The sequence below is a fragment of the Pygoscelis adeliae genome, unplaced genomic scaffold (genome assembly GCF_000699105.1).
Source record: "Pygoscelis adeliae isolate BGI_AS28 unplaced genomic scaffold, ASM69910v1 Scaffold4, whole genome shotgun sequence".
Classification (NCBI taxonomy): Eukaryota; Metazoa; Chordata; class Aves; order Sphenisciformes; family Spheniscidae; genus Pygoscelis; species Pygoscelis adeliae.
This window is the reverse complement of record NW_008824986.1, coordinates 4,424,851-4,439,491: the sequence shown is the minus strand read 5'-3', so window position 1 is coordinate 4,439,491 and position 14,641 is coordinate 4,424,851. Positions and strand designations below refer to the sequence as shown.

Genomic DNA, 14,641 nt, shown 5'->3' with positions numbered 1-14,641 from the left:
ACTGGACCTAAGCAGCCTGCAGAATTAAGCAGATTTGACCGTAACAGGAAGAATAGCATGGAGCAGGAAGAATGGATTTAGAGAAGAAGGGTAGTGGAAACTCATTTAAGGCTGGTAAAGGAGAGAGGAAAACTGAGGTTTGGAAACCGGAGGCTTTGGTTGATTGGGAGCCAGGACAAATTACTGATGCGATTTGGTTCATCTTCTATACATTGAGGCTAAAGTGCTCCTTACCTCACAGAAGTACTGTGAGAGCCTTCCTGAGAGAGGTAGCTGGGGCTGAAAAATCAGTTGTGCAGAGGAAAGAGAAAATTTGGACTAGCTGGCAACAGACCTGGGCCTGGGTGTTGCGACTTCTCATGACCTTGTTATGTGTCTTCACTTCCCTACTAACTGTGGTATTTCTGGTTCTATTGCTCTTTCTCATTTCCCATGGCTTCTATTCTATTCCATTCTATTTCCTCCACATTCTCTGTATTTCTTTCTTGTTTCTTCCATTATGGTTATTTATATTGTGCTGCCTCTGTTACTGAAAACTGAGGTGAAATTTTCAGGGTTTTGATTGCTGTACCACTAAAGGGCAAAACTATAAAGACCAGAATCTTGTAAGTTTTTTAATTTGTTTTCTGTACAAAGAACCAATGAGCAGATCAGTAGAGAATTAAAACAATAAGGAAAATAAATCTATTTCACCACTGGTGGATACTTCCCCATTTTCTACTCTAGATTTTTTTAGACTGAAAAAGAACAAGTAAATTGTGTTTGAAACTTTTTTTTAAACTCCACCATGGTTCTAGTGATGGCACACACTGTACGCAAAACAGAAAGATGAATCCTTTCTTTTTAAAGGTTCAGCAAACACTGATATATGTCAGATTTTCTTCTTTGTCGAGACACTTAAAAAAAATTAAATTTTAATTCAAAGCTGTTTTGGCATTTGGTTTTGATTTCCAGGGTAAAAATGTAAAGTAATTATCTATTTTGGGGGGTGCAAAAATGTCTTCCAGTTTGATGATACGTGCAGAGTATTATGCATATTCACGTTTAATCAATTATGACTGTAAGCACTTAAAAAAAAAATTGGTTACCCTTTTTAACATCTGTTCCTGTATTACTGGTTTATATTGCAAGGGACGTGGTCAGAAGAACAATCTTTTACGATACATAAACAGTAGTACATTTATTTTAAAGATAAAGATACTATACATCTCAAATTTACATACTGTTCTGCCTGTGGTTATCTCTGCTTAAGTAAGAGGCCAAGCTGTAGTATTTTAAACACCCACTATTGTGATCCTTACATTAGGAAGGTGGATCGGTGATTTTGTGATGGAATCTTAATGCACATTTTATTGATAAGAATAATGGCAACAGTCAAAAATATTTGACTGCTGTTGCTTTTTAAGTTTCTACATGGCTCATAATGTAACTTCAAGAAGTCTTAGAATTAAAATGGGCCAAAAAACCCCACCCCACCCTGTCGTGTTTATACTTAGTTTTTGTTCTTCGGGATTACTTTGCAGGCAAACATATGACCTTAGGAGATAATTTAAAAGAACTTGGAAAAGCAATGGCTGGAATAGGAGGAACTGATTCAGAAAGAAGTGGTGACTTGAATTTCTTCAGCATTGAGCAAGCCAAAGCAGTCATCGATTACTTGAATATCAGGTATTTATTTCTACGGGATCCATTATTTCTTATTTGAATAATTAATGTGGTGGGAAATTGGCTAATAAAATAAGTTAAAATTATTTAATTGGGTATGTTCATACTGTGCCAACATGCTGCAGACACCAAACTTTAAAACATTAAAAAGAGGAGAGAATATGCAAATGGCAGTAAAGATCTGGCCTCAGATGCCAAAGCCCAGGAAATAAATTTAGACTTGAAGTGTATCAAAATGTAAGGTGAAAAGCTTCCTTCTGGGTTTTGTTTTGGGTGATAAAAGGGAAGGAGGAGAGTAGTGTATAGAGAATATTGTTGGTCTGCTGTTAAAACATTCTATTTTTAGATTCCAGTTGAACAAAATCCTAGGTCTTGTCTATAACTTGTAAGTATTTGTCTGGCCTTGACAGCTGTAGTGGACTTCTTAAGTGGTTTAAAGTTACGTACTTTACAAAATTAAGGCTACAGTCGTATATGAGTCACAAAAATGTTGCATTTTGAAGTTAGCAAAAGTTCAGTATCTACATGAAAAGGTTTAATGACAGGTCTCAGCTTTTAAACAGACACAGAAAGAGATGCAAACAGCGGTAATTCAGTTATTTATCTGAGAAAAAAATTAAGGGTCTGATAGCAGCCAATCACACCTCTCCATGTAAAGTCTTAACTATACAATAACGTATACAGACATTTCTCCACTGAAAAGCCATAGTTAGGACAGTGGCTATACTCATATACCACTGTTGCCAGTACATGATGGATGGAATGGTTCTCAAGCTGTTGTATCACCCGTGAATGTCAGGGGCAAGGAGGTGGAAAATGGAGAAGGTACTATGGTAATATATGCTCATACACTGTACAACAGCTGTACCTTTCAGCCCGTTTTCTGACCTGAATGGTGGTTAGAGGGAGAGATTTTGTGGCAGATGGGCATAAAAAGCGAGTAAGGTCATGACTGATCCATATGTAGAATGGTTGGGAATTTTCTGACTGTTCTTGTGTTTTCTTGCATGAAGAAAAGTATTTCCTCTTGAAGACAGACAGAAATACTAGGATGGCTGATAGCCTTCCAGTTTAGGGTACTCAGATTCAGACTGGGGATTTAAACCCATCCCAGGTGATTTCTCTTACAATTGGGCTATAAAGTTTGTCTCTTTCTCCTGCTCTCCCATTTTTTTCTTTTGTTTCTTTTTCATGGAAAATATAAAAAACTTCAGGTTCTTCCCATATGAAATGAGAACATCTCTTTAAATCTCAAATTCCTGTAGTCAAGGCAAACCAATGTCCTGCCAAGTACTAGCCCTAAACTAAAAGGAAACTTGGCATTTAAGATGTCTCACTCAACTTCTTTTACTTCTCCCTTCCTGTCTGTGCCTTTTGTATATTTATTTGGAACAAATGTTCTTTCCAAATAGCATGTCTGTAGCTCTTGTGTAAATTATCCTTTGAAAGATATCTTGTCCATGAAGTAATTCCTTCACAGTCACAAGAATTTCATCCAAGAGATTAGGTGCTCCATCCTACTACCACCGAAGTATTAACTGGGCGGGAATACAATCAAGCCACAAGACTTTTGCAGCAGAATGGTATTTTGGCCACCAAATATGTGGTTGTATGTTCAAACTGCTTAATTTATTGCAAGTATGTGCTCTTGCAAGGTCATGGATATATACACATACACTGAGATGTGTCATATGTGTCCAGTTTATACAATCCATTATTTCAGTCATTTGAATATTTTTTTCTAAATAAGAACTGAATCAGCACACTTATCTGGGTGTATTTTGAACTTTATGAACTCAGAAATAGGTTGACTGAGTTTTATTACAATTCAAATTAATGTATTACTTCAACATTTTTTCTTGTTCTTCACTTTTTTTGGTTTAATTTTAAATGATAGGCCTATAGCTTTTTTTTCTACTCAAGTTAGTATGACATATTTTAGTTCAGATCACATTTTTACAGAAGAACTATAAACCCATGGGATTTATAATGGAAATGGGGACAAATGCTTAACCACATTGGCGCAAACTGTGCAGCAACTATAATGACACCTTCAGGTTTGGTGGAAGGTGACAGTTACCATCTTTTTATCTTGTTTCCTTGGGCAAACACACATCAACATAGCTCTTGACATTTTCTTTCAGGAAGCAGTGGAGCTAGGGAAATATGTCATTGTTAATCACCTTCAGATTCTCAGATGACATCATAAGAGGGTCTATTCTGAACAATCTTACTTGCATGAGTAAAATTATTTTTGTGTAATTGCTAAAAATGTTGGTACAGAATTTTTTAATTGTTCATAAAGGTAGAAACAAAAAAGCATTTTATATAATGCCTGATAGAAGAAAGAAAACTACACTGTTGTTTCAAAATAAATACTGATGTATAATTTACGTGATTTGATTTAAAGAGCATTAAATGGAGGAATTCTTTCCTTGATACAGGATTAAGGGTGCCAGGTTGAACAGAGTTCTGTTTTAAAATGAATAAATAAATAAAATTCAGAAATGCCAAAAGTAATGACTTCTATTTTTGGGAATATTATAAATTACCTGTACCTGTAACACAGTCCATAAAGAATATCATAACACATTTAGAGGGGAAGGGGAAGAGCTGATTTTCACGTGCTGTAAATCTGGCTCTTTTCCAAGGCACTGGAATAAATAAAAAAAAAAGCTTGAAATGTTCAGTTCTGCCAGTGCAGTTTGAAAGATATATATCTTATTTCTAGTGTGTCCGTGATGTTCATAAAATATTTTTTGTCTTTTTCAAATAATCCCTGTTAGAATTTTACCAAATAATAGGTGTGTATGTGAGGGGACACATATATTTTCATAAATGGGTGTGAGTCATTTCCAGGTTAAGTCCTGAAGTCTGCTTAAACATAATTCCTATAACTCCACTGAAACATGGCAGGAATTCTTTGAAGTACTGCAATAAAAATGTAGTGCAAATGAAATGGCAACTATTGTAACAACTTAATTGCCTATGTGCTTTGGGTTTTGGGGAAGGGAACTTGTAGTTTATGGTAGCCAAATTTCTTATGCAAGTTGGTAAACAAATTTGTTTTTTAACTAATGGTAATTGAATGACTGAATTAAATGTAACTGTAGAATAAAACTTTTATTTGGCACTTAAAGAACCAAATGTTGAATGAGGCTGCCATAATACTTCTCACCAAATTAGGAAATGCATCTGTACATATGTGCAAAAATGTCTGCGCCCATTTGGGTAAAAATGTATTTGAAAGTTTCACAGATGCATTTGACTAACTGCTGGAAGATGTACTGCTCTCACGTAAGAGAGGCAGGCAGTGCCACCATTTTAGTCTCCTAATTCTGAGCTGCTTTCATGGCTGGAAGAACCACTGCTGTACATTAGTCGGCACTTTAGCACTGCTTAAATTAGAGCAAATCGTCCCTGGTCCGCAGTATTTCGTGGAACCTCTGGTTCTGTGGCAGTGGCCTGTGGCAGTGTGTAAGTACTGGTGGTGATTCAGGGAAGGACAGTCAGCTAAAATAGTGTGTACTGAGCATCAACTCCCACAGCTGGCTTCCCCATTACCTCCCAGAGCCAGGATTGTATTTCAGACACCTACGTCCCACCACAGCAGCCTCTCGCTTTGCATGCAGCTGGCTGGTCGAGCCCTTCTGCTGGCCGTGCCGGGGTGCGAGGCTGCTGGGTGGGAGAAAAGCCTCAGCGCCGTGGGGTGGCCAACCAGGGTGGCACCTGCGGGGGCTGGCTCTGAGAGCCTTGGGCAGCGCCACGTCTGAAAGAGCAGCCTGTGCTGGGTTGTGTGGCCAGGCACTGGTATTGTAAACACGTTTTCATAGCATTTGCATGATATCCTGCAGCTAGTAGCAGTGTCTTTAGCATTAGCTAGATAATTGCGTATGTTGGGTGTAGTAGGTACTTTCATAGACCCATAGAAAAATTGAGGTTGGAAGGGACTTGTGGAGGCCATCTAGTCCAAAACATTCCTCACAGCAGGCCTCAGTATTCCAGATGTGGCCTTGCAAGTGCCAAGCAAAGGGGCATTGCCATCCCAGTTGATGGCTCTCTTAAGAAAAGAACCTGTGTCCTGTCCTTAGCCGGAAAGCACAGAAACCAATTACAGATGTTCCCTGCAAATATTGCTGTATCTTTCATGGGTACATCAGGCAGGAGTGTGATAAACTCTTGGAATCATTCTTCAGCCTGGACTTGCTATGAAATCACAGAACTGTGTTTTAAATCACATGTCCAAACTCTTGGAATCATTCTTCAACCTGGACTTGCTATGAAATCACAGAGCTGTGTTTTAAATCACGTCAAAATGACATGACAGAAGCCAGAAGTTCTGTATCATGATTTTAAGAGGACAAGTAATTGTAACAGATGGACTGTGACAAACCAAACCTTTGATTAAACAAATGCCATATCATTGATCATTAGGAAAGGGAACAAGGAAAATTATTTAAAACATGTGAAAAGGAAAGCCATATATGTTTTAAGGAAGATAAATATTTTAGGCCATTGAGAAAGTCTACTTAAAATTACTTCTGTTGTAATACACAAAACTCCAGTGTGTCAATCTAGTTTTTTAGTTTTTCCTTGAGGAAATACTACATTGATTTTGAAACATGACCTTGAGTGAATAAATGCTTCTATTCTTTATTGTTTTGGTGTTCCAAGATCAAACTTGCTCCCTGGACTGGCAGCCCATCCCAGAATCTGAAAGCTGATTTGGCTTTGTTTCCTTCTTGTCCACTATTGCTCATATTAAAGGCATAAGTATCCTGGTGATAAGTGTTTCAGGAATTACTTTTTTCAGAGTAGAACTTTGTCTTCTCAGAGTTCAATTTCATAAGGACAAAGTGGATGTATTTTTAAGTATCATACTGTATTTTCTACAGCCATCTGATAGTAAATCCTGTAAATTAAATATTCTGCATATTGTACCTGAAGTTAAACAACCTTTTTCTTTTTAAAATTTGGAGCATTACCATGCTGGAGAGTAACTCTTAGTTTAACAGAATTTTTAATATTGTTACCTTTCCAAAGATTTACAGCTGTAATAGTACTATATTCTCTTGTTTCCCAGCTTATTTAAACACTATAAGCTATATGAATACCTCTTCCACAGTCCTAGAGAAGAACTTGTGATAAGTAATGAGGTAAGTCATTTATATAGATGGAACTCATTATGCAGAGTTATTTAATGAATGCACTGTGGCATATGTTTTTTATTGCTCAAAGCAACTTCATGTCAACATTACTGCATTACTAACGTAAAATGGCTGATTAAAGAATACAAGTTAGATGTTTTGATCCTCATATTCAAAATTAATTTTGGATTTCAAAAAAGTGTAAATGCATTGCTTGGTTAAGATGTTAGTTGTGTTAAATCAGGAATACTTTTGTGTATGTATTTATAAGTTGATGCATGTAATTTGAATTAGCAATGCGTGAGTCTGACTCTATTTTAAAATCAGCAATCAAAGTCAGAAAACGTGTACCAAGCCTAGTCTGACCGCAGTCCTAATATTTATGTATGCATGTGTATGTACAGAGTTTTGTTTCTACTGTAGCCACCAACAGTTAATTATACTGACTGTAAAGAAACAAGCTAGCTAGAAAGTCAGCGTTTTGAAAGCATTCAGTTAATAGTAGTGAATTGGCTTGACTGTAAACTTTGTCATGTATTCTAACTTATACGTGAAAAAATACATAGGAAAATGCATTGATGCGGGATGTGGCCTTTAATCAAATGGACAGATTCAATTCATCAAATAAACCTTCCTTTAGCCTGACTATGCATTTTGAGGATATATGTTACAATACATTGAAAAGGATTTACATTTATAATTTATATTAGGAGACAACTGGTTGCTCAGAGAGGCACGATAGTAGAATTTTTTTGATGGCACTTATATTTTAGCTTAGCAGTACACAGTGAAGTTAAAATTAACGCACTGGAAAATTTTCTTTACACTTTTTAAGCTGGTGGTTTGACTCTGTAAGTGATGTGGGATAATTTCTTTCCGTGTTGCTTTTAAATAGCCATATTATAAAAAAGAAGGACTTTTCTTGACATGGATGCAAATATTAGGAAATCATTCTCATCATTTGTAAGGTCGGTTAAAATTCCAACTATGATGAAATCAGTGACAAAACTGTCATTACATAAGTAGAGCAGGACTTCAGCGTTACTATGTTAGGGTGGTTGTTTTATATTAGCTAATCAGACCGATGGCTGGGTAGCACTTTCTAATTGGTAAAATTACTTAAAGCCTCATTAAAAATAATTTCTTGTGTAAATTTGGGTAATTTATCTTATCAGTTGTAGACTACCTTAAAAGAAATGTCTTTGTGTTTCCTTAAAACCAATTTCTGGATGGCTGAGATCAGAGTACACTGCCCCAGACACGGAAGAGTGGTTGCTCTGCAGAGTCTGTTTGCTGGGGAGTACCACCTCTGCTGAAGGTACCACCTCCACTAGGGAATGGCAGAAATGTGTTTCTGTTAATTACTTTGGTGACAATCCATCAAAGGAACAAGTGCAGTCTACAATTATAACTGTCACAAAAACCTTCATGACAATTTTTAGCCATAACTCTTTTACGGCCATTTCTTACCTATGCGCCAGTTCAGTTTAATCCATCTGTTTTGTATTCTGAGTTCCATGGCAGAGAGTCTTTAATTTGTCCAACCACACTGCAATGCCAAGAAAATCGATACTTATATTCCTGTTGAGTTTATTTTGATAGGGTGATACATTGTTCTTCAATAAATAACAGCTTAAGGCATTGAAGCTACACATACAAATTTATGGCATTATTTGCACTTGCTTTATGTGTTAAAATGTGATGAGAGGTGAACCCAACGTAGACTTCAAGTTCTTTTGCTACAACTTTGTTATATTTAGAAATGCTTATCCATAAAGGAGAGCATTATCTTATATGTTTGCAGTCCCTTAAATGAACAGCTCAAACCCTGACAAGTTAGTGGGGCTGATGTAGTTTGGTGTGTATGGCTATGGCAGGAGCACGCCTGGAGTCACATGCTCTGCAGTGCATCTGCTCAGGGAACAGAAGGGGGCAGGAGATCGACTGGGAAATCTGCGTGCTGAAAGTAGACAATAAATCTGTGCTGAAAGGCTGAGTGCTGTCTTGCTATGTAGATCAATGTCTTACAAAAAAAAAAAAAAAGCCCATGTAGACACACCATGACCCACAGCTGGATGTAATCCTTACTCTAAGCTGAGAGCTGCCAATGTCTGAAGAGTTTTCTTTTAGTTCCAGTGATAAAAGTCTGTTCTTTTGGAATGGGGGACTGTAAATTGTAATGGCCAGATTTGCCCAAATAACAAGAAGCGTGGTGTTTCAAGATCTTAGTTACAGTATTATCTCCTTTTGCGAATGAAGACTTTGAGACGAGTCAGTGAAATACTTGCTCCAACTGAAATGATTTGCTTCAACTGAAATGGCTTGCTTTAGCTCAGTGAGTAAATTCGTGCTCTACGTGTGCTGAAAGTATTATGTACTGAATAAAAGTCCAGTAGCCTAATGAGAAGACCTGCTTCTTTAAAAGAGATGCAGCTACAACAAATAAAAGCAGTACTTAGTGTTGTAATGGATATCCTTTCAGAGAAACGGCGGTATGCATTTTCCAGAGAAATCTTACAGCGATGGATTGTAAACTCATTGGATTTTATTTTTTCTCTAGCACAGGCAATTACACAGTGTTCTCAATCAGGTTTCCTTTTTGATCTTTCACTGCAGTTATTTCCAAATGACCCTGTCATTTCCTGTGTAGAATAAAATCAGACAAGAAAAGGGAAATGACTCAAAACTCATTTAGATTATGCATACAATATCTGTGGCCATGCCACTTAACAAAATTTAAGATACTTAAATGTGGCACGTAATTAGTGGAGCTTCACAGTCTGATTAATATTCTGCGTTTGATGCAGCTAGCGTAATAGAACTACCTTTGTAAAATACAGACAGTATTTAAGTCTTTTAAAAAAAAAAAAGTAACAACCGCCTGGCTAATTTAAATATCTTTTTACGTTGGCTAAAGCCTTTAAACCGAACTGCCTGAGGTGATCATATTGCCTAGGGGAAAAAAAAAGGTTAAAACTGAAAGACATGAATGCTTGGTTAGATGATAAAACACACATCATACATCTAACCTACTTTGGCAGTATTTAAAATTTAAAACTTGCCTTTCCAGCTATCAAATCCCTTACTTCTCCTTCATTCCAGATCTACAAAGACCTATATATTATGTATGCATGAATACCTGTTAGAAAACATGACGGTACAAGGAATTACTGAGAAGTGTTAAGATCGCCAAGTAAATTCGTTGCTTTTTTTCTGTTACTATTATGAGCAGTTCCCCACATTTAGAATGATTACATAAGAAGCAGTGCTTTAGCTGAGCTGTGGCAGTGATCCAAAATAACATGCATGTAGTGCTAACATACCAGAGTTCTTCAGGAATATTGTTGTTAAAGATACTGTTTTTTCCTTTGCCCGTTCTGGAGGTTTTACTCTCTAGCTGTGATTTAGTACACCTAAATACACCTGCAATTTCAAAGAAAGCGAAAGGAGTACAGACTACATCTTGACGTGCAGGGATTCAATGGAGCAATTCCTATTAACACATGTCAGATCTTATAACAAAGGTTTAAATTGTTAATACATGAATTGTGTAGAAGTTTTTATTCTTTTCTATTTCTATGTTCAGTTAATTTATTTTGCTTTGATAGGATGATATATTACAGCACATCTTGTATTTTTTTTTCTCACATTTACAAATTGTACCTTATACCGCAGTTCATGTTTTTGCTGCTCTCTGTTGTGTATTTTTGGACGGAATGAGGCTAAGGTCTTTTGGGATTATGTCTGCTTTGAAACATTTCCTAATAAAAATAATGTGGTTGGTAAATCTAGTTTTATTCCTAGTTGCTTTAGCCAGCCTGATGGAGTAATCTGCTATTTTATGGCCCAGATGACTAGCTAAGTTTGACTTCTTGAAATAGTAGTGTACAATGTAATTTTCTTTAGAGATGTCATAGTGGGTCAGGTTGCAATAAAAATATCGAAGATTAAGTTTAATGGCAGTGCAGATTCAGTATTATAGCAGTCACTAGATATCATCCTCTGTACTTAGAGTTCCAAAACAGTTTCCATGAATGCCTTCTTTCCATGTACTACTTACTCGCTGAAACATTATGCTTTCGGACTATGTCTGGTCTTTATCCAATTGTGGGTTGGGTTTTTTTTGAGCTTGAACAAAATCCCTTCTGTGTTTGAATTTAAGGGGGTGGATAGGAAGAATATACTATTTGAAAGCTCATAAAGCTTTTTTTCTGATGGCAAAAGACCTGAAGTCTGGGACTTGACTTTGATATGTAATCCTCATTAGGTGTTGCATATTTAGATTGGTTAATCAATCATTGTTAAAACAAATTTGCTCAATGATTTCTTGAGAACTGCATTTTAAAGATGTATGAAACCAGAATATTTCAATAAGCATATCAGTTCACACTAGAGAGACTCATTCCCCAGCTAACGGAATGCATGCTTTTCAAAGCTTGGAGGTTTCAGATATTTGTAATGCTTAAAAACCACTGAGTTGATTTTCTGTAGCTTTGTTTTGTAAATATCACCATGGCAAAGACATCAAGACTACTTTGAAGGAAATAAGAGCACAGGACTGGACGGGACTTCTTCAATTGTCAGCTCTAGTGCCACTTTCTCATAGCAAAACATACATAATCCTCTTCAGAAACTTGTCAAACTCTGGCTTAAAAAGTTAACTTTTTTGTCTTTGCTCTTCCAGTTAGAAAGCTGCCCCAGTGCCTGGTTTCTGTAATGGTTATAAAACTTCTAATTTCCAGTCCAAGTGTATTCATGACAAGTTTACATGCGTTTGTCCTTGTGCCAATTTGTGCCAGCATTGACCTTTAGTTCATGTTCCATCCCCAGTGTTTATTTTTCTAATGTATAAAGAGACAGCAATCTTATTGTCAGCCTTCATTTAGCTAAACTAGAAAAGCCAGCCTTCTCTAATCCTTGCTTTTGAGGTAGGCTTTTGATACGTGCATTCTTACTTACGTACCAGCCTCTAGTCATCCTGTTGGCCTTTTTCTATAATTGTTTCACTTTAAATCAGTTTCATTTGAGCATAAGTGACCAAACTGACATAATATTGTTGCTGAGATAAAAGCAAGGCCTTCTACAATATCACTAGTGCTTTCTTTTTCTCTACTGGGAATAGCCTACATGATAGGTCCTAGAATCACATTTTATACCTGTATCATGTGGCTGTCTCATCGTATATCTGCTATTCTGGTTCCCCTTTATTACTGTATTTTCCAGCTGAGATACTCCCAGTGCACACTAAGTTTTAAAAAAATTATGTCCCTACAATGTCACCTCACAATTTGTCATTTAATACGAGTGAATAGTCTTCAAGGTCATTCAGTCCCATCTGTATGATATTCCTGCCCTCTCATGAATTGATCATGTCTCTCGCATTTCTTTTGTTTAGAAAATTAGTTATCTTATTAAATAAACTATGAAATTAGTCTGGCATCGTGTATCTTTGATAAACTGATGTTGTGTTATATCTCATTTTTCTTTGATTTCCATGTCTTTATTTATTTTTTCCTTCAAAACGTGTTCCTCAAGCCTTTACTGCTATGAAGATCAAAACTACAGCTTCAGGAGTAGGTTCATTATTTTATGATTATGAATGTTTAAAACTAGCAAACTGGTACTTGGTCTTTTGATGTTTGAGAGGAAATTTTTGATGTCCGTTACAGAAGCGTGTAGTACCCAAGACCGGATTACTGAAGTAAGCAGCTGGAGAGCCAGTGAGTTTTGTGACAAAAATCACTGATACTCAGTCCTTTGATCTTGAAGCTTGCTGTGGCTATAACCAGAGAGATCTTGAAGGACATGTGATTAGTCTGAATAGTGGAGTCTGTTGGAATTGTGTGCAGTATTACTTGAAATATTTTAAGCATATTTTGCACAGTAGAAACCACCTTTGTTTTTCAAAGATTGTCTTTGGTATACTCAGTTGCCAGTAGTGGAGATACACTGACCTTTAACAGTTACGTTTCCATGTAGGTCACATGCTGATGGTCCTCTACAGCAATTTTAAGATTCCTGAGTTTTGGTAGCTGAACTGTGCTGCCCTGAAAGCCAGTGAGAGCTCCAGAGAGCTAGTGGAATTCGTAAGCCGGTGCTGAGTACTTTTACAAATCTTGCTTTAGAGAATGACTGACAAAATGTTTTTTAAACTATTTTCTTAGGAAACATCAAATACAAAACAAACCTGCTTTTTAATTCAGTAACATGCGTGAAGTCATGAAAGTAAAAATTCAGGCAGGAAAAATGCCAAATAGCTGACATAGGCTATGCCTTCAGTATGCTGAGCACTATGGTTCTGACCCAGCCAGCGTTTAAACAAGTGCCTCTTTTTAAGCACTTGGGAACTTTTATTTCAATGGACCTATTCACATAGACGGAGTTAAACTGAGAAGTGACTGCGGTCACATTGTTCAGCACCCGGGAGAATGAAAAGCTAAAGACACTAGAGCAAAAAAAATTTTGAAGCTCATCATAACTTTTTATTTCAGTTGTACAGTTGACAAAGCATCACATTTTTTTGACTCTATGATGTTAAATAAGAGAGAGGGAAAAAACTTGAATTGTTGGCAGTAAAACATTTCTGGAACTGTGCAGGAATTTATATACACAGATGTGCTCTCTGAGTTTTTAAATTATTTATTTAGAAAGTGGCTTGATTTCTGTATGCGTGTGTGTGTGTGTAAACATACGTAGTTCTGATGACAGCAGTAATGGCTTATTTATTTGCTGGAATGCAGGTCAGCTAGGAATTGTAGGCTTTGACTGGAAGGACAGGCAGTATATTAATGACCACATGTTTCTGCTATTCATCAGAATGTTGTAAGATCCAAATGACTAAGTGCTATATCAGAAGACTAGAGCACACGTTTAAAAATATTTATCGATCAATATGTAAATTTTAATGGAAGACAATGAGATTGGCAGAAATGTATTGATTTTGGGGAAATTTTAAAGTGGTTAAGCAAAGTACCTGAAGGTAGGCTATTAGGATATGAATTTTGTTCTACTTTGCTAGTATTCCTGAATAGCTTACTCTCTTGATGCCCTTTGGGAGTTCTTGTCGTTTTACTTGACCAGCATAAAACAAAATAATCGGAGCTGAGCAAAGATTGGTAATTCTGTTTTGTAGAAGATTCTGAGATTTTTGTAGTTTGATTTAATTCCAGTTTAAAACAAAAACCAGACACTTTCAACAGAGTTGCTATTCTTACGTGTCTCTGTTTAAACTCCCTCACACCAAAGCAGTGCTCTTGAAGACCGTTTCAGAGCCCAAGCTCCATCCTGGCGCCATACAGCGTAGTTGGCTCTGCTGGAGCAAGGTCCACGTGATTCTGGGGTCTGCGATATGCCCTCAGCTGTCCATAAGGCATGTTGTTGGGGAGCCAGGAATCTAGAAAGCAGGTTGCTAGGTCAGCCAATGTGGCAAACTATGTCGAAAGAGCTTTGTACGTAAGCCGGAGAGAACCAGGTAGGCTGCTGCTGGCATGTTGGTAGAAAGTAATTTGCGCAAACTCCATCCTAATTTTTTAGGTAGTTCAAAGAACAACATTTGTAAGGAATCTGCCAAAAAAAAAAAAGGACACATTTTATTTGAATTAACCCAATGCATTATGTCTGCTGCAGAACAGTACTGTTTTCAGTGTTAAACTCTTCCACGTAACATGGTATGGATCAAGGAGGCTGGCCAATGTGACGCCCATCTACAAGAAGGGCCGGAAGGACGATCCGGGGAAATACAGGCCTGTCAGCCTGACCTCGGTGCCAGGGAAGATTATGGAGCAGTTCATCTTGAGGGCGCTCACAAGGCAGGTGCGGGACAACCAGGG

General features: G+C 37.1%; 1 protein-coding gene across 1 annotated transcript in view; it reads left to right on the top strand.

Moving 5' to 3' along the window:
• LOC103918503 (chromosome unknown open reading frame, human C10orf107) overlaps positions 1–14,641 on the top strand; it is a 43,353-nt gene that overhangs the window by 1,667 nt on the left and 27,045 nt on the right. The window contains exons 2-3 of the mRNA XM_009325835.1: positions 1,524–1,668; positions 6,749–6,821. Of these exons, the coding sequence (XP_009324110.1) occupies positions 1,524–1,668; positions 6,749–6,821 (218 nt within the window). The remainder of the gene's footprint in view (positions 1–1,523; positions 1,669–6,748; positions 6,822–14,641) is intronic.